Source organism: Lepidochelys olivacea (genome assembly GCF_965140295.1).
Source record: "Lepidochelys olivacea isolate rLepOli2 genome assembly, chromosome: 1".
NCBI classification, from domain to species: domain Eukaryota; kingdom Metazoa; phylum Chordata; order Testudines; family Cheloniidae; genus Lepidochelys; species Lepidochelys olivacea.
In genome coordinates this window covers 291685751-291706145 of record NC_140411.1, presented here as the reverse complement: position 1 = coordinate 291706145, position 20395 = coordinate 291685751, and the positions used below count along the sequence as shown (strand labels likewise).

Below are 20395 nucleotides of genomic sequence, written 5' to 3'. Positions count from 1 at the left end.
AGGGACAAACCATCCCGATGAGTCGAAAGAATAGTAAATATGGCAGGCGACCAGCTTGGCTTAATGGTGAAATCCTAGCGGATCTTAAACATAAAAAAGAAGCTTACAAGAAGTGGAAGGTTGGACTTATGACCAGGGAAGAGTATAAAAATATTGCTCGGGCATGTAGGAATGATATCAGGAGGGCCAAATCGCACCTGGAGCTGCAGCTAGCCAGAGATGTCAAGAGTAACAAGAAGGGTTTCTTCAGGTATGTTGGCAACAAGAAGAAAGCCAAGGAATGTGTGGGCCCCTTACTGAATGAGGGAGGCAACCTAGTGACAGAGGATGTGGAAAAAGCTAATGTACTCAATGCTTTTTTTGCCTCTGTTTTCACTAACAAGGTCAGCTCCCAGACTGCTGCGCTGGGCATCACAAAATGGGGAAGAGATGGCCAGCCCTCTGTGGAGATAGAGGTGGTTAGGGACTATTTAGAAAAGCTGGACGTGCACAAGTCCATGGGGCCGGACGAGTTGCATCCGAGAGTGCTGAAGGAATTGGCGGCTGTGATTGCAGAGCCATTGGCCATTATCTTTGAAAACTCGTGGCGAACCGGGGAAGTCCCAGATGACTGGAAAAAGGCTAATGTAGTGCCAATCTTTAAAAAAGGGAAGAAGGAGGATCCTGGGAACTACAGGCCAGTCAGCCTCACCTCAGTCCCTGGAAAAATCATGGAGCAGGTCCTCAAAGAATCAATCCTGAAGCACTTGCATGAGAGGAAAGTGATCAGGAACAGCCAGCATGGATTCACCAAGGGAAGGTCATGCCTGACTAATCTAATCGCCTTTTATGATGAGATTACTGGTTCTGTGGATGAAGGGAAAGCAGTGGATGTATTGTTTCTAGACTTTAGCAAAGCTTTTGACACGGTCTCCCACAGTATTCTTGTCAGCAAGTTAAGGAAGTATGGGCTGGATGAATGCACTATAAGGTGGGTAGAAAGCTGGCTAGATTGTTGGGCTCAACGGGTAGTGATCAATGGCTCCATGTCTAGTTGGCAGCCGGTATCAAGTGGAGTGCCCCAAGGGTCGGTCCTGGGGCCGGTTTTGTTCAATATCTTCATAAATGATCTGGAGGATGGTGTGGATTGCACTCTCAGCAAATTTGCGGATGATACTAAACTGGGAGGAGTGGTAGATACGCTGGAGGGGAGGGATAGGATACAGAAGGACCTAGACAAATTGGAGGATTGGGCCAAAAGAAATCTGATGAGGTTCAATAAGGATAAGTGCAGGGTCCTGCACTTAGGACGGAAGAACCCAATGCACAGCTACAGACTAGGGACCGAATGGCTAGGCAGCAGTTCTGCGGAAAAGGACCTAGGGGTGACAGTGGACAAGAAGCTGGATATGAGTCAGCAGTGTGCCCTTGTTGCCAAGAAGGCCAATGGCATTTTGGGATGTATAAGTAGGGGCATAGCGAGCAGATCGAGGGACGTGATCGTTCCCCTCTATTCGACATTGGTGAGGCCTCATCTGGAGTACTGTGTCCAGTTTTGGGCCCCACACTTCAAGAAGGATGTGGATAAATTGGAGAGAGTCCAGCGAAGGGCAACAAAAATGATTAGGGGTCTGGAACACATGAGTTATGAGGAGAGGCTGAGGGAGCTGGGATTGTTTAGCCTGCAGAAGAGAAGAATGAGGGGGGATTTGATAGCTGCTTTCAACTACCTGAAAGGGGGTTCCAAAGAGGATGGCTCTAGACTGTTCTCAATGGTAGCAGATGACAGAACAAGGAGTAATGGTCTCAAGTTGCAGTGGAGGAGATTTAGGTTGGATATTAGGAAAAACTTTTTCACTATGAGGGTGGTGAAACACTGGAATGCGTTACCTAGGGAGGTGGTAGAATCTCCTTCCTTAGAGGTTTTTAAGGTCAGGCTTGACAAAGCCCTGGCTGGGATGATTTAACTGGGAATTGGTCCTGCTTCGAGCAGGGGGTTGGACTAGATGACCTTCTGGGGTCCCTTCCAACCCTGATATTCTATGATTCTATGATAAATACAGTCTAAATCAAAAAGAGTCATTGCCACATGGAAATTACATTGGTTTCTCCTTCCTTCTGTGACCTGTTGCCTGAAAATAGACTTTTGAATAAAAATATGAAGTATTTTCCAGGACGCTCTAAAAGTATACTTCTCTTGCAGCAACTGTAGTAGTCATCTTTCTCGTGATGCTGGGAAGCAAACCACAATCAATCAAGTAACATAGGTTGTACTGGCTAACTTCCTAATCTTATGGAGTAGTAGAACTACACACCATAGCTTCCTTGAAATAAAGACTTATTCTGAAGGATTTATTTCAGTTAAAAAAGATCCAAGCATACGTCTGTTTTCTCTGTACTCTTTGTTTTGGTTGCACACAATCTATAGTAGGCATATTCATTTGAAAGTCAAATTTGCCCAGGTCATCATAGGAATTAGTGTTCTCATTTACAAGGGCCAGAAAAAAGACCACATCAGAATGTAGGGACTTGTACTCTTGAGCACCATATTTCTTCCTTGCTCCTGTCTGAGTCAATGAAGCTCAATTACCAAGGTCTGTTTGTTGTAGCATCTGCTCAGCTGCCTGCTGGTTCAGTTGCTTGTCTGTTTCTGCACAACGCTGCAGAGAATCGGTTATGGGAACTGCTATTTACAAGCTATCAAGCAAAATCAAGTTTCAAGTGAAGAAAACACAAGCATCAGGTAGGGACTATGCACCTAAATGACTGCTTGGGACTCTCACAGTTTACCACAAAAACAAAATACAAGTGGTCTCAATTTCACATAATTTTAGAATTTATTGAATTGCTTTTTTCTTCAACTTTAGGCTGCTGAATAAGGCAACTTGAATCTAATGCTGTAGTGAAATTCTAAGTAACATAAAATGTTAGATTTTGCCTCAGCAATTGACAACACAATTTTTGAAAGATATTTGTATATTTAATAAATATTTACACATTTACATTTGCATTTTTAATTTATAACACCAGTGAGATAAGTATAGCTAACAGTTTTCAGTATACGTATACCTCACTTTTACAATAGGTTTATTTCAGAAGACAGACTTAATATCCTTACTGACAGGTTTCAGAGTAACAGCCGTGTTAGTCTGTATTCGCAAAAAGAAAAGGAGTACTTGTGGCACCTTAGAGACTAACCAATTTATTTGAGCATGAGCTTTCGTGAGCTACAGCTCACTTCATCGGATGCATACCGTGGAAACTGCAGCAGACTTTATATACACACAGAGAATATGAAACAATACCTCCTCCCACCCCACTGTCCTGCTGGTAATAGTCTCTAAGGTGCCACAAGTACTCCTTTTCTTTTTGCGAATATCCTTACTGATTCATTTGAGCAGGTTCTTTTTTTAAAAAAAGTCAGTGAATGTTTTTGTTAGCAGTACTTGTTAAAGATTTTGATTTCTTCCAGGACAACAGACATTTCAGATGCCATCAGAAAAGAGTACCAGATTCTGATAAATTTCCAAGCAGAAATCCATTGATAATCTAGCAAAATACTGATCTTAGAAGCACAGATAATTTTTTCTGAAGTTCAGATATTTTGGGAGTGGGAGTAGTAACTTTCAGTAAAAGATCACCCAATAAGTAAATTCCCTTTTGTTTGATAATACCTGTACCTCTGTTGTACATTGTACTCTTATTTGTGGAATAGTTTAAAAAAAAACTGAACTGCATCGGTAAAATGTTATAGTAGAGATAATCTTTTCTTTTCCAGTCTCACTCATTAAACTTACATTCAGTCTGTTAAAATCTAGTTTATGACAGAAAGCTTTAATTGGATTTACAGAGATGAAGCTTTTATGTTTTCTGCAATTATGTCTCTAGGAGGCAGGAGGAAGTTATGGGCCTGTCTTATAAATGACATTAAAGATACACAGATTGAAATGAATTATAAATAAGAAACAAAATAGCATTGAAAGAGAATGTTTCCTAATTTCATTAGTTAATCCTGTCTTAGAATACTATTTAACCAACACACTGTTCCTTAATATGATTTGTCAAAATGATTGTGTATATAATGGGAACATGCTCCATACACACACACAGACGACATAAAAATATTATTAAGGTTGCAAAGTCAAGTACTCAAAAGTTAGGAATGCCAATGCTACCTTAATTTGACCCCCTCTCACACCTTGTGTATATGCATTATGAGACCGTCTTTAATAACATGATCACATACTGTTTTTCCATCATAGGATCCCTGCCTCAGTCAGTGTACTGAATGGACCATACTCACTAACTGAGCATCTATTTAATGTATTATTTTATTCTTGTTATTCATGAGTGTGTGCTTTAGGACTGATTGACTGAATGGTACTTAGACCCTACTCTGAATATAGAATTATTAACCTCCTCATGGGCTTTTTTATGGTGCTCATCACTGTAGTATCTGAGGTCTTCATCGACATTAACGATTTTGTTTTCACAATGCACCTGTGCAGTGAGGGGTAGTATCTAATATTACAGATGGGGAACTGAAGCACAAAGTGTTCAAGGTCAAAAGCGTCCATATATTTTGGTTGCCCAATTTGAGACACATGGGACTTGATTTTTCAGAGGACTTAGCATTATATAGCACTTTATATGTTCAAAGCACATCTATTGATTTCAGATGCAGCTTTGAATGTCTAGCACAGATCCAGGTTTTCAAATTGTACATCCAGAAAATGAGGAACACACAATTAGTTGATGTTTGGTTGAAGTGCCTTGCCCAGCATCACACAGGAACTCTGTGGCAGAGGTATGGATAGAATCTAATTCTCCAGGGCATCATTCGGCTGCCCTAACCATGAACTATCCTTTCTCTTCCTTTAGTCTCTTGCCTTATTGATTACACACCCTGCCAAATGAAAACACAAATTCCATCATGTAGACACCCACATGGGTCATCAGCAGGGTTTGAACTTTTAGATCCACTACATAGACCTCTTGCTAATTGAGCTAATGGAGAAACTGACAGCAATAGAAAGGGATAAGACACACACACTTTGCTAGTGGGCTTCACAAATATCTGCTGACAGCTGAGGAATGATGAGACTCAGGAATGTCCTTCCCTGATCCCAGTCTCTTTTCCCAACCAGTCTTCCATCACTACCACCTTGGCTCCCAGGCTTGCCCCCAGACTCCTTGCCCCAGTATCTCCCCACTAGGTTATCATCTCAGTCTCTCCATCTCCCCAAAAAAACTTGCTTAGGCTCCTCATGCCAGTCTTCCCTACCCCACAGCTCCCTGTTCCAGTGTCCTTGCTAATCTGGTCCCAGTCTCTGTGCCCCCACCTAACTCCTTATTTAATGATGATACGGCCCACAACAAATGGGCAGTTTCAGGGAAAGTCCTGCTTGGTCCCTGTAGCCCTAAGCTGGATCATGCTCATTGCAGATGGACTCTTTGGAGAATTTGGCTGCCTAACTCTAACAAGTCTTTACTAAACACATGAACTAAGATTCAAAGTCTTATAACTTTGCCAAATCTGGATTTGTATTCACATGAACAGGAAAAGGCACAACCCTTTCACCAGAGCAAAGCCCCTACCAAATTTCAAACCTTTGCTCCAAAGGATAGAGATACTAAAGTTTTCAACTAAATGGTTATACATTTTTGTTTTTTAACATTCCTAACCTCATGCTCAGAAATGGCTGAACCATTTTAGCTGAAATTTTTTGAAAAAACTCAACTTAAAGTAGACAACCCAGCATGAAAAATTTGTCTGAATGGTTAAAGTTTGGGAAAACTATAAGCAATTTAAAACAAGGTCTTAAAATGGAAAGTGTTGTGAAAACTTAACTATAGTTGGCACTACCAGCGCTGCAGGTTTTTGATAGATATGAAAACAGCAAATCTAGCAATGTTTCTGAGCAAGCCAGCAGTTGCTTTAAAAATGGCATAAAAATAAATATTTATAGGTTTGAGGGTAGAAAATTGAAACCTGATGAGCCTTTTGTCAAAATAGAATTATGTTCTACATACCTATTGTTATTGATTTAAATATCCAGTGGTCATCACAGCTGATCTTTGTGAGCCGGGAAGTGAGGTTTATACATCACTCCTGAATGCAGGTTTCTGATGGTAATACTTTACCAGAGTACCTTTGACTTGATGTGTGTTTGTTATCCAGCTGTCAGTGTGCATTAATTTATTCCTAAAGGGCACTGAAGCTGGGGTCATCTACCACATTTTATCTGAACTTTTGATCTGAAAAATGCTAAGTGTTGTTATGTCCATTTAACAGACTGGTAAATTGAGTTTAAATGACTTGCCCAAGATCATACAGCAAGTCAGTGGCAATCCTAGGAAAATCATGCAGGAAACTTGACAAAATCCCCTGTTCTGCTTTGGACAATATTTCCTCTCTGGTATTTAAATGATAATAGTTAATAATACCTAGCACATACCATTTGTAGACCTCAGTTCTCTTTAAAAAGGTGGATTACTATTATTAGCCACATTTTACAGATGGGGAAACTGAAATTCAGAGAATTAATTAATTTGCCTGACGTCACACAGGAAATCAGTGTTGAGATCTGGTTTCTGTTGCTGATTCTAACCCCCAGTCTCATCTCCTGTCCACAAGACCACACTGCCTCTCACAGGTATACAAGATAGATCATGAAATTCATAAGTTGTCTAAACATAAACTGTTTAAACAGCTTAGGAATTTCACTTTGTAGCTTACTTTGTGGGAGGGATTTAAAAAAAATTGTAGCATACGTTACATTAAAGATGTGCTATTTTGGAAAGAGATCCATTTGCATTCAGGCTTGACTAAGCCCTGGCTGGGATGATTTAACTGGGAATTGGTCCTGCTTCGAGCAGGGGGTTGGACTAGATGACCTTCTGGGGTCCCTTCCAACCCTGATATTCTATGATTCTATGATTCAGACTCTAATTTGCATTAAAATAATTTATGTTACTCAAAGCAACAGGAAGTTCTTCTCTAAATATCTCTTCTTTATATATATGTTTCAGATTGCAGATATACATGTCACTCTCACTGTCGAGATCTGGTGCATCTGGACTGTCAGCAGAATGGAAAATTAATGGAATATGTCTCCATATATGACGAGTTAGATCAAACCAACAATGGTCAGGTAATATGTTTTGCATTTGCAGAATTGCTACTTTCCATCTGTCAGTTACATAATAAAGAACCTTCTTCCTGTTCCACCCATCTATTCAAGATCAAAATGTACTTCTGTTGGTAATTCAGTAGCTGACACTTTCCTGCTAAGTCAATACAGAATAAATGTACCAGAAGTTCTGTGCTGCTGGAGGTATTATATTTTGGATAAGAAATAAGGCCAAGGGCGTGACCATTTGTGATAAAGATCCTACTCAAGTTTTGTTGCAAGAGAGTAAGGGTTTTAATCCTTCTGTTGTGATCAAATTCCAGTTTGGGTAATTTCATATTTGCTTGCGTAGATTCTTCTCAAGTTTTAAATAGACACAGTGTGCTTTTTCCTTTCTTTTCCATAACGATTGTGTTACGTTACTGCTTGCTTTCCACCCCGAGGATGGCCTTATATTAATGTTTTTCTTTTTACTTGTGGTGTACTTCAAAATAGTACCAACAGAGTTTTTCTCCTCACCTGAAAAGGCAAGGAGTTTACACCCTATGACTAATGCACTCTACTGCATGCATTCACACTCCCTGTCAGTCTGCTCTATAGCTAGGGCAGATAGCACCACCTATTATTAAGGTTACCCAACACTTCCCATGGTAAGACCCTATTTTCAATTGTTTATAGCTTTCCCAAACTTTAACTGTTCAGGCTGAAATTTTCCATGCCAGGTCATTGCCTCAGTTTAAATTATTATTTTAATTTTTTTTTTTTATTTCAGCCAAAACAGTTCAGCTGTTTCCAAAAACAAGGCTAGGGGAAAATACATTGTTTTGCCCTTATTACATTCTGGTGACTTTTTTTTAAAGCTCTAGTGCCCCCAAGCTTTGGGAAAGGGACTTGAAATTTGGCAGGGAGTAGTCTTTGTGTCAGGGATGTGCTTTTTACCATCCCCATGAAAATCGACCCAAATTTGGCCAAGTTAAAAGCCAAGTGGCATAAGCTTTGAAAAATGGCATTTCGTACATGCTTAGCAGAGACTTCTTAGATTTTGGCAGCTAGATGCCCTAAATAGTCCATCCCCACTGGGCATGCTCCAGCCAGGAGCTGAGCAGGACTCCTACAATTGTAGCTCTGGGCTACTGCAGGCCATGCTAGGTCCAGGCATCTGACCTGAGCGCAAGGAGCCTGTCTCTCTTGTGTTCTCAAGGACTTCCTGCTGATGGAAGAGGAAGCAGATAAATCAAATGCAGAGGGGACTAGGACTTATGAGTGATCAAGGGAGTAGATCGGGACAAGGAACCTTGGGGCAGGGGGCTAGGCCTGGAGCCTGGGGCTGGAGAGAGAGAGGAAAACTGGGACTGGGAGTTGGGGGGAGATTGGTCTAGTTGCGTCAGGAGACTTGGACTGGGATTGGAAGTCAGGAAGAGACTGGGATTGCTTCTTCCTCAGGTTAATTTGCTTTCTCGATTGGCTTGGTTACTTTGTTTACCTTAGATGCAAATATACTTTTGTTTTCTTTTGCTTGTGATCAAACCATGCTGTTTTTCTTATCTGCCTGCTAGCTTGATCCATGCAGATAGGTGAATGCACATTCCTTTGAATAGGGCAGACTTGCTTATTAGCTGTCTCCACAACATTTTTAAGACCGTATTTCCAGCATACATACATAACTCTTTATACACAAACCATACATACATCATGCAATGATCTTCATTACCAGCATGTCATTGTTTTTTCATATGATATCTTACAAGACGCTGTTTGGCTAAATATTCTGACAACAATGTGTTGGGTGCGCCCTTTGCTAGTTGGCATAAAGGAGCTCTTAGGATCGCAGAGGGGAGAGGATAGAAGGGCCAAACTGGGAGGAACAGGCAGAAAAGTCTGTTCCCACTATAACAGTCATATCCAGAACCCAAGATTCCTGAGTCTCACCATGCCTCTGTTGTAAGCAAATATCTGTGAAACCCACTGGCAAAGGGTCCCATCCCTTTCTAGTGCTGGTACACATAAGGTATGTCTACAGTGCAGGAAGAGATATAGGACAGCAAGTTTCTGACTGACTTAGGCTCATGGGGCTTGCACTACAAAAAGGACTAAAAGCAGCAATGTAGATGTTCGGGCTGCAGCCTGGGATCTGAGACCCACCCCCCTCACCATATTTCAGAGCCCAGGCTCCAGCCTAAGCCCAAACATCTGCACTGCTATTTTTAGCCTCATAGTATGAGCCTCATGAGCTCCTGTCAGTCGACCCGAGCTCTGAGATGTACTGTTTCAAGTCTTTTTTTGCAGTGTACACATACCCATAGAGGATGACAACCTACTACTGTTATCTATCACTCTCTTAGGCCAAGTGACAGAGGTCTGTGATGGATGAAAAGGTTCCAACCCTGCTGATGACCCATGCTGGTGTCTATATGATGCCACAAGATGGAACTTCTAGTTTTTTCAGATTCCTTTTTTAAAAACTAAGGAAATTATACACACAAAATTATACTAAGAGAACATTACTAAGATTGCTAAGTCAAGCATGCAAAAGTTAAGAAATGCTTGCTTTTGCATCCTTAATTCCACCCCCTTGTGTGTATGCATTATGATATCTTTAATTACATGATCACATTTTTCCAGAGAATCCTGGCTCATTCACTGTACAGGGTGGACCGAGCTCTGGGGGTAAACCAGGTTGTGTAATGAAGAAGGCTTTTGTCTGTAGGACCCCGGCTTCATTTGTTTCAGAAGTTGGCAGGTATGTACTGAATGAGGCAGGAGATTACAGGAAGAAAAAGGGTGGCCTCAGGGTTAAGGTAGCTGAATGCTGCCCTGGAAAATTAGATTCTATGGCTGCTTTTTCCATGGATTTCTTATGTGATGTGAGTCAAGTACTTTAAGCCAGAATTTTCATAAGTGGTCACTAATTCCTAATTTTCTGGATGCCAGACTCTAAACCTTGGGGTCTGATTTGCAGAGCTACTGAAAACTCAGAGCTACAACTGAAGTTAATAGCAGCTGTACATATAAAGTGTTTGAACATATAAACTGCTATATAATGCTAAGTACTCTAAAAAAATCAGGTCCTAGGTGCCTCAATTTGGACACCTTTGACCTTAATATCTCTGTGCCTTAGTTCCCTCATCTGTAAAATGAGATAACACCCCTTAACCTCAGAGGTGTGTTGTGAAAATAAATTCATTAATGTGTGTGAAGCACACAGATACTATGGTGATGAGCACCATGGAAAAGCCCATTAGGAAATGAATAATTTTGTTTTCACAGCAGAGTGTGAATAGTGTGCTGTAAATAAGGCCTGGAATCACCTGTTGAACAAGGTGAAAACAAGATATTGAATAGCTGCTCATTGAGTGAGTACTGTCCTTTCGGGTCACTGAAATGAGTCCCGCGTAAAAAATAGCAAGTGATTATATAATTAATGCATCATAATGTGTATGTATAAGGGGGCCAAATTAAGGTTATAGAGGCAACCTTAATTCCGGGAATTTTTAACTTTTTCAGTGATTGACATTGTATTGAAATAATGTTCTTTCAACATAGTTTTGTTCTCTGTGTGTAATACATATATATACACACACACAAAAACTAACTAAGGGATATATTTGATGCTTGTATGTTACGCTCCTTCTTAATAGAAATTATGTGACTAGGAGAACATATGCCTAAAGTGTCTTACAGTTGGGGAAATGGCTGCTGTGGTAAGAAACCACAGTCTGATGAGAAAATTAAAGCATTTGCACTTGCAGCCCTAAGAAATGGAAAGCAGTCAAATTCAAGAGAATACATAGAGTGCGATTTAAAATGGGAGGTGAAACAGTTATTATGACAATGAATTCCCCATTAGAACAACATAGGCAGGGTCTGTCCCAAACAACAGATTTCACAGAAACGAGACAATCCCCAGGGGCTCACTGAAAGAGGCCTCCCTTGGATAGCTGAAAGAAAATTGGGCAGGGAGAGAGAACACCCCAAGGAGATTTGGATGGGAGTAACTCAGTCAGGGTTGGTGATTTGAAGAAGTCCTGGCAGAAAAACACTATGTAAATAGACATGCTTGTGTCATTTGTAATTTGTAAATTATTTCTTTTCTTTCTGTTTGGACTGAAGTCACGGGGTCTGCTCACCACTAGTGCACTTCCTCCTAGTTGCTCTGGTGATTAGCTGATGCTAAGTCTGACACCTCCTTTCCACCTCTTGCCACATGTCCTGCCTTCTTTTCCTAGCTTTCAGTGAGGCAAGTCACGTGTCCTCCCCTTCCAGGGTATCAAAGTCTCTTCCAAACAGGCTCAGGCAGTCTTCCTATTTGCTGCACAGCTGGTGCCACTTCCCCAGTGGCTGGCAGGGGAACCTGGGCCCATCCTCTACTCCTGGTTCCAGCTCACCGCTCGTGCACCTCCTCCTGGTCACTCTGGAGATTACATAAGGCACCTGATTCCCCTTAGCTATGGCCTGTCTGGTTAACTTACCCCCTTCTTAGCTTACATTAACCTCTTCAGGGCAAGCATGGGGTGAACACCTGACCACAATTGGGTCATACAAGACATCACCATTTTGGACTCAATTGGCACAATGGGTGGAATTGAGACAGGTGGGGAGATGTTGTGCTGGGGGTTGGGTGAAATCTCATTGAAGCTGTTTGGTGCGATGGCCACCCTTCATTCAGCATAAATATAAGAAGCAGGTAAGCGCCTTTTTGGAGTAAGATACCTGAAACCGTAGGAGACACCATTCAAAACACAGGGTACATACAAAACCAGTCAGAAGCCAAGCTCAGAGGCGGATTAAGATTTATTGGGGCCCTGAGCACAAAGAACATTTGGACCCCCCTTGCAATGGGGCCGTGCCCCATACTCCTCTTCCTCAGTTTTCAGAATGGAGAGAGGTAAATAGTGGTGTCTCCCAGGGGTCTGTTCTGGGACTAGTCCTAGTCAACATATTCATAAATGATCTGGAAGAAGGGGTAAACAGTGAGGTGGCAAAATTTGCAGATAATACAAAATTACTAAAGATAGTTAAAACCCAGACAGACTGTGAAGAGCTACAAAAGGATCTCTCAAAACTGGGTGACTGGGCAGCAAAATGGCAGATGAAATTTAATGTTGATAAATGCAAAGTAATGCACATTGGAAAGCATAATCCCAAATATACATATAAAATGATGGGGTCTAAATTAGCTGTTACCACTCAAGAAAGAGATCTTGGAATCATTGTGGATAGTTCTCTGAAAACATCCACTCAATGTACAGCGGCAGTCAAAAAAGCAGACAGAATACTGGGAATAATTAAGAAGGGGATAGAAAATAGGACAGAAGATATCATGTTGCCTCTATATAAACCCATGGTACGCCCACATCTTGAATACTGTGTGCAGATGTGGTTGCCCCATCTCAAAAAAGATATATTGGAATTGGCAAAGGTTCAGAAAAGGGCAACAAAAATTATTAGGGGTATGGAATGGCTTCCATAAGAGGAGAGATTAATAAGACTGGGACTTTTCAGCTTGGAAAAGAGATGGCTAAGGGGAGATATGATTGAGGTCTATAAAATCATGACTGGTGTAGAGAAAGTAGATAAGGAAGTGTTGTTTGCTACTTCTCATAACACAAGAACTAGGGGTCACCAAATGAAATTAATAGGCAGCAGGTTTAAAACAAATAAAAGGAAATATTTCTTCACACAATGCACAGTCAACCTGTGGAACTCCTTGCCAGAGTGTGTTGTGAAGGCCAAGACCATAACAGGGTTCAAAAAAGAACTAGATAAATTCATGGAGGATAGGTCCATCAATGGCCAGGATGGGCAGGAATGGTGTCCCTAGCCTCTGTTTGCCAGAAGCTGGGAATGAGCGACAGAGGATGGATCACTTGATGATTATTTGTTCTGTTCATTCCCTCTGGGGCACTTGGCACTGGCCACTGTCAGAAGACAGGATACTGGGCTAGATAGACCTTTGGTCCGACCCAGTAGGGCCATTCTTATGTTCTTATATTATGTTCCCAAGGCCCCACCCTCTGGCCAGGCCAGAAGCCGGAGCTGAGCAGTGGTAAGAGCCACTCAGGGAGCTTGCGTTGCTGTGGGCCATCTTGGACATTCCACCTGCTGTGGGCAGTGCACCCCAGGAGGTGGGGACATAAGGTAGGGGCTGCTCTCAGGCACCCCAGCCCCCTGCCCAGGGCAGGTGGAGGGTCTAGGGCTCCCCACAGCAACCAAGCCTCCTTGGGTGGCTCCTACTACTGTCCGGCTCTGGCTTCTGACCTGGCCTGGGGGCCAGGCCTCAGGGAGAAGAGGAGGAGCAGGGGGCAGGCCACTGAGGGGGAAGAGGAGGGGTAAGGGGTGCGGCCACAATTTCAGCACTGGTGGCCTCCGCTACTTCTACACAGGTTCTGGCGCTCCTATGGAAGCCCCCAAATTGGCTGGGCTTGCATTAATCTACCACTGGCCCCTGAGCAGGAGATGATGGAATGTTTTATACTTTGCTGCTCCTTTAATGTCAACATTTGGAATCTGTTGGCCTCAACACTGAGAGTTTCACTGTTGCGTGGGCAGGCTGATGGACAATTGGCTTTTGGACTTTTTCAGACACCAGAGGATTCAGCATCTACCTTGCAAAGGAAGGCAGAACAGACTTTTGCCATGTAGTTTCTTTGAGCCCCAGGCAGTTGCTAACACAGTAGTTTTGTGTTACCTATAGCAAAGCTGTTCAGCCAGTTTTCAGGCACAGGATGACTCACCTGAAATTCTAGTTCAGACTATTCTTACAGTCATTCAGTTGCTAGCAATGGCGGAGAGAAAACAGATGAATTTGGCAAAATGGCAGCTGGCACAAAACCTTGTGGCATCAAAATGACCTTTTCATTCTAAGGACAAAGTGTCTGGCATGGGGAGGGTTCCAGTGTTTTCTTTTGTAGCTGTGTATTGTCCCCATTGTGACTGTGGTTTGTGGGGTTTATTTTGAAGTTTTTATGTAATACACATGAACAAAGACAGAGGCAGAACTGTCGGTCCAAAGTGGCGGGGCTGGGATCATTTCCTTTTGGCTTGTTGGTGAGTCACATGCCACTCACTTACCTTAATGTTTTCCTTTTTGACGGATGGTATAGAACAGCTGGGTGCCTGCTCCATTCTAGCCAGATAAATAATGCAGGGATAGGAAGGCCCATGAAATATTCAGCACCTGACATTCCCCCAGAGCTCACAGCAGCTCCTTCCCGCACGGTATTTTAAGTTGAACATTCCAGTCACCCTTTCTTCCCTCTTTATGCAGAGATGGGCCTGCCAAGTCCAGCTCCTGGTCTGGGGTCGGGGTCTGATGTTGGTTATGCTTCATTTTGGGTCAGGCCCGAAAGGTCAAAATCTCAGTCCTGTTAAAAGCAATGGCAAAGCCCCTGTGAAGTTCAGAGGGACCAGGATTTGACACTGCTTGTGTGCCTTTGTTCAGACCTGGCCGCTGGGATGATACCCTCTTCTCAGACTTCACCAGCTGAATCTTGGGAGATTCCTCCTCCTAAGCCTCTTGACATTGTCTGATCAGTACTGGCCTTTGCTTGATTGCTGGGTTATACCCCTCTCCATTACAATCTCCTCAGCTTGTCTTGGAATAAGCAAAGGGATTTGCTCTGGGCAATGGGCCGCATTGCATTACAGCTAGTCACAATTATTCCATCAAAACTTTTTTTAGACAAAAAATGGCCATTTTAATGTTCTGGGGTTTGGGAGGTTTTTTTAAACAGAATCTTTTTTTTTTTTTTTAACCTAAAACTGAAAAGTGTTCCATTTTCGGTAATTTTTTTCAGTTTTCAAAAATCAAAAAATGTTCCTGCAGACCAAAATGTTTTCACTTTTTCAATCGAAACCTGGAAAGATTTTGCAATTTTTTTTTCATTTATTTAAAAAAAAAAATGTCTGGAAAATACTTACCATTTTCTGACCAGCTCTTCAGTCTGCCCAGCTAGTGGGGTAAAATCACTCCAGCAATATCTTCATTGCAAAAAAATGTATTTTTACATTGAGATAACTAACCTGAGATAGCGTTCTTGCAATAAAATCCTAGTGGAGACAAAGCACTGTAGATTTTACCTCCATGTCTCTGTAGCTAGTAGAGGTCAGCCCCCTAGGTGTGAGGCTTTGTGTTGACTTTGACTAGCTACATCAAGGTAGAAACTACCTGTGCCTTGTCTCCACTGCGATTTCATATCAAGATAGAGATATCAATATATTTATTATTATTTATTGTATGTATTCTCATAGCACCCAGGAGCCCTAGTCATGGATCAAGATTCTGTCATGCTTGGCACTGTACAAACAGAACAAAAAGATAGTTCCTGCCCCCATGAGCTTACAATCTAAGTATAAGACAAGAGACAACAGATAAATACAGACGGAGAGAAGAGCACAAAAGTAGTAAAAACAACTCTTTGCCATTGAAGACCTAGCTTATGACAAGGACTGTCTTTTGGGTGCTGTCTCTCTGGGAGACACTGCTACTTTTTGTGTACAGAGGAAAGTTGCATCACTTTAACTTAAATCGAGTGTTAAACCAGTTTAGTTAAACTGGTGCAAACTTCTCCGTGGACAGTCTGATTTTAGTTTGAGCACCCTATTTTGGTTTAATTTCAACTTGTTCCCAGGCAACTTAAACTAAACTGAAAAAGCCACTTCAGATTGTGTTTTTATTGCAAAGAAATTGTGGCTTTACACAGACGTGGTGAATTCGAGATTTCTATCTCGATGTAAAATCATAGTGGGAACAAGGCACTGTAGTTTACACCTCAGTGCAGTTAGATGAGGTCACCCAATATCCCCCAACTGGGGTTTAGCCCTACTAGCTACATCAAGGTCAGAACTATTTGTGCCTTCTCTCCATTCAATTTTATATTGAGTTAGTGATCCTGATATCAAAACATATCATTTTTGCAGTAAACACATAGCCTTAAACTGAAATAAGAGCAGCCACGCAGGAGTTTGCACTGGTTTAACTAAATCAGTTTAAATTCACCCCTTCAGTTAAACCAGGGCAACTTTTACATGTAGACAGACCCCACGATTATTATATTGCCTTACATTTAATGCCATCAAAGAATTAATCAAAAACAGCAATATATTGACAAGGCAACACATGCAGGGTTAGGGTTACTGCAAGGCCAAGGGTTACAGTTAGGCAAATATTCAAAGAAACATGAGATAGACAAATCAAGACCATAGGCTCTTCCATAGGCTGTCGCTTAATAAATTGATGATCTAACCTCTCCATCAAAGGGCATCTCCAGTTGTCTTATCCTCTTGCACCACTTTCATATCAGTAAAAAGAAAGGGAGTACTTGTGGCATCTTAGAGACCAACAAATTTATCTGAGCATAAGCTTTTGTGAGCTACATCGGATCCGATGAAGTGAGCTGTAGCTCACGAAAGCTTATGCTCAGATAAACTTGTTAGTCTCTAAGGTGCCACAAGTACTCCTTTTCTTTTTGCAAATAAAGACTAACACGGCTGCTACTCTGAAACCTTTTATATCAGTGTAACTCCTTTTGACTAGCAGTGGAATTAGACTGGGGGCCAGAGGCCAAAGTCCTGCAGCCACATCGCAGGGCCCAAGCCTGAAGCCCCGTGGGCTGGGGATGAAGAGATGGCCAGAGATGGCGGTGGGGGCCAGGAGTGATGGGAAGGAGGGATTGTGAGCTTGGGGCCCTGCGGCTGGGGGACAGAGCCCGCCACCACGCGGCCAAAGCCTGGGGTAGCAAGGGGCGCCGGGACAATTGGAGAAAGGGGGTGTGAACTCAGGGCCAACACCTGCTGCCACACGGCATGGGGGCCCGAGCCCGAAGCCCTGTGGCTGGATTCCAGGGCCTGAGCCTAAAGCCCTGTGGCCAGATCCTGGGCTCTGAGCCCAAAGCCCTATGGCCAAATCCTGGGCCAAATCACAGCTGAAGCCCGGTGCTGGAAGAGATAGCAGCGGTCAGGGACTATGGGAGGGAGGTGTCAGCCCGTGGTCAGAGAAGGCAGTGCGGGCCAGGGGTAATTTGAACACAATAAATATTTAATGTAAAATGCCATCTGTGCTTCTGTGGCATAAGTTTTTTTGCTAACTCAGAGTTGTTAATTTGCCTGCAAAATGCAACTGTAGAGCTAACAGCACCTACATCATATTTAAACCCCTCTTACGCAAGTAATATAGGTTTGTGAAATTCTATAAGTGGGAGGTGGTGCCTTGTAATTTGAAAAAACTATTGCTGGACTTGCTGCAGTGAAGAGTTTAAGCAGAAATGATTCTTTAAATCTTTGCTGTCTATGTTTGTGCAAATTATATAATAGTATACATGCACACATAACCGGGGTAGCCCTACTTTGCCTGAGGAGGGGGAACACTGCAACTTGCTAGGGTGCAAAGAGATGCAGTTATGATAATTTTGCATTGTGTGGATTAGATTGCAGTTTTATTATTATTTCTTGTCTTTAATATGCGTTTTCAAAGTGCAAACAAGGACAGCAATGGTTGGGGCAGCACTGGAGACAATTTTTTGTTGGGATGTGTTCAGACAAGTGGGTTTTAGTTGCCTGGAAAAAGAGTTGTGGTGAAAGCTGGAAGGCTGATATTTTGCTGTTATATGATTGAATGTCTTTTTAAATGTGTCAGATGCCCAGTTGTTTGGGGATAGGCATCTGTAGCGGGGTCGTATTGGAAAACCTGGGAAGTGGGCGGGCGCAAGCCCTCCCACTGCTAAAGGCCCCTCCCCCAGCCTAGCGGGAGGGACCACTGGACCCAGGGACCAACTGATTACGGGGGACAACTAATGAAAAACAGGTACATTTGAGATAGGCATGCGCCAGGTTCTCCCTCACGCCGCAAAAGGGGCAGGCCTCAGGTGTAGGGGTGAACCACGCCAGGTGCATGCCCGTGCTCACTGCTCCATGAAGGAGCCACCAACTAATGTCCCCGGCGGGCCATGGGACCAAAATGGAATAAAGGCTGGCCCGCCGGGGCTCCTCGCCCTCTCTAGGTGGAAGCCAGTCCCGCCATTTGGTGTCGGGGCGGGACATGAGGGTGAGGAAATGTAACATATGGAGCACGAGCGTGTACAGATGGTGTCTGGGCGCGGTTCAAAACCGGACTGGCTGCAGGATACACAGCTGGCTCGGAGTGTGGGAGCGGGGAGGCTGGAGGGCCAGGCGGAACAGGGGGCCAAGAAAAATGTCCGGAGGGCCAGAGGTGAGCAGGGAGTGCCCTCTCGCAGGGCTCGCCGCAGTAAAGCGAGAGAATCGGGTGACAAGGCGGCCTTCACCCCCTGGAGTACGCGCCTAGGGGTCGGAAGGGTGGAAAGCCCCATGTGTCGTAGTCCAGGAGGTCTCCGACTCTGGTGGTTTCTGCCAGGACCACCCTCCGACACACCGAGGGAGACTCTGCCACCTGCACATGGAGATTGTGTAGCAGGGGCTCCGTCAGGAGGTCCGCTCCCTCGGTGGCCACAAATGACCTTGTCGCCAAAAAAAGCTTCCAGGTCCGGAGGAGGTCCTGGTAGAAGACCGGCAGCTCGGAGAGGTCTTGCAGAAGGCCTCTCGGGTGGAGAAAAAAGAGCTGCCAGTCATATCAGAGCCCTCGGAGGCAGCGGAGGAAGGCGTGCGCCAACGTGCTCCATGCCGGACTACCTGCACTGTAAAGGAGCCTCTGCAGGGCCTGGAGGCGGAAGAGATGGACCTGGCTGCGCAAGCAAACCAGGCCTTGTCCTCCCTCCTCCAGGGGAAGACTCAGAGCCCCTGCAGAGACCCAGTGCAGCCCCAGCCAGAAGAACTCCAGAGCCATCCTCTGGAGCCTGGCCAGGATCCTCGGGGCCGGGCTCAGGGTGTTGAGTCGGTGCCAGAGCACAGACAGGACCAGTTGGTTCAGCACCAGCGCCCTCCCTCGCAGGGAGAGACACCGGAACAGTCCTGTCCATCTCCGCAACCGCTCACCCACCCTGGCCTCCAAATCCTGCCAGTTCTCCAGCGGAGAAGGATGCGTGGCGGATACATAAACACCAAGATAGAGCAGCGGACCCACGCTCCACTGGATGGCTTGAAGCGCGGGTGGGAGGGAGCTCGCCTGCCACCCGTCCCCAACCACCAGGCCAGAGCTCTTGACCCAGTTGACCCGGGCGGAGGAGGCCGCCGAGTAAACGGCCTGGCAGGCCTCCACCCGCACCAGGTCGTGCGGGTCCTGGACCACGAGGAGCATGTCGTCGGCGTACGCTGACAGGACCAGCCGCAGCTCCAGCTCCCAAAGCGCCAACCCCGTCAACCTCCTGTGGAGGAGACAGAGGAAGGGCTCGATCGCCAGAGTATACAGCTGGCCCGAGAGGGAGCACCCGTGCCATACTCCCCGCCCGATGCTGACCGGCTCGGTCAGGGTCCAGTTGAGCCTAACCAGACACTCCATGTCGGTGTACAGCACCTGGAGAAAACCCACAAACTGGGATGTCTCAGAACACGCGGTAGAACTCCCCGGTCAGCCCGTCCATGCCCGGAGATTTATTAGTGGGCATGCAACGGAGGGCTTCCGAGAGCTCGGCCAAAGAGAGAGGTAGCTCCAGCCGGTCCAGGTCACCCGTGCTGACTGTCGGGAGTTCAGTCCAGAGTACCCTGCGGGCATGGGCATCGGCATCGGTCGGATCCGGGGAGAAAAGATTAGCGTAGAAGGCCCTGGCCCTTCCACACATCTCCTCCGGATCCGTGAGGGGGGTCCCGTCCTCCACCAGGAGGCAGGTGACGTGCTTTTTGGGCCCCCTCCTTTTCTCCAGGGCGTAGAAGAAGTGGGAGCCATGATCCATCTTCCGAAGGAGGCGGATACGGGATTGAACAAAAGCGCCCCGGGCTCGATGGTCCTCCAGGGCCTGGAGCTCCTCCCGCTTCTCCCGGTATGCTGTGCAGAGAGGTGGATCCTCGGGGCCGGAGGCGAGACACCTCTCTAGCTCTAAAACCTCCCACTCCAACTGCCCTATCACCGCATCCCTCCGCCAGGTGGCGCCCCGAGTGTAGTCGCGGCAGAAGAGCCATGCGCGCGCCTTCCCCACATCCCACCACCGCCTCGCCGAGGGAAAGTCATGCCACTGCCCCCTCCAGGCCAGCCAACTCCCGGAAGGACACCATGAAGCCCACGTCCTCCAGCAAGCTGTTAATAAAATACCAATAGGCCGGCCCCGGCCTCTCCAGACTGAGAGAGGCTGTCACGGTCACCAAGTGGTGATCCGAGAACGGAACCGGCCGGATGCTGGAGGCGTAGGCTCGTGCCAGATGGAGACGCGAGATATAAA

At 44.9% G+C, this 20395-nt stretch overlaps 1 protein-coding gene across 2 annotated transcripts in view; it reads left to right on the top strand.

Moving 5' to 3' along the window:
* The window catches only part of RASSF3 (Ras association domain family member 3), a 169947-nt gene that overhangs the window by 53909 nt on the left and 95643 nt on the right, over window positions 1-20395 (top strand). For both annotated transcript variants that reach the window (XM_084639889.1, XM_084639891.1), the window contains exon 2: window positions 7012-7133. In XM_084639889.1, the coding sequence (XP_084496015.1) occupies window positions 7012-7133 (122 nt within the window). The remainder of the gene's footprint in view (window positions 1-7011; window positions 7134-20395) is intronic.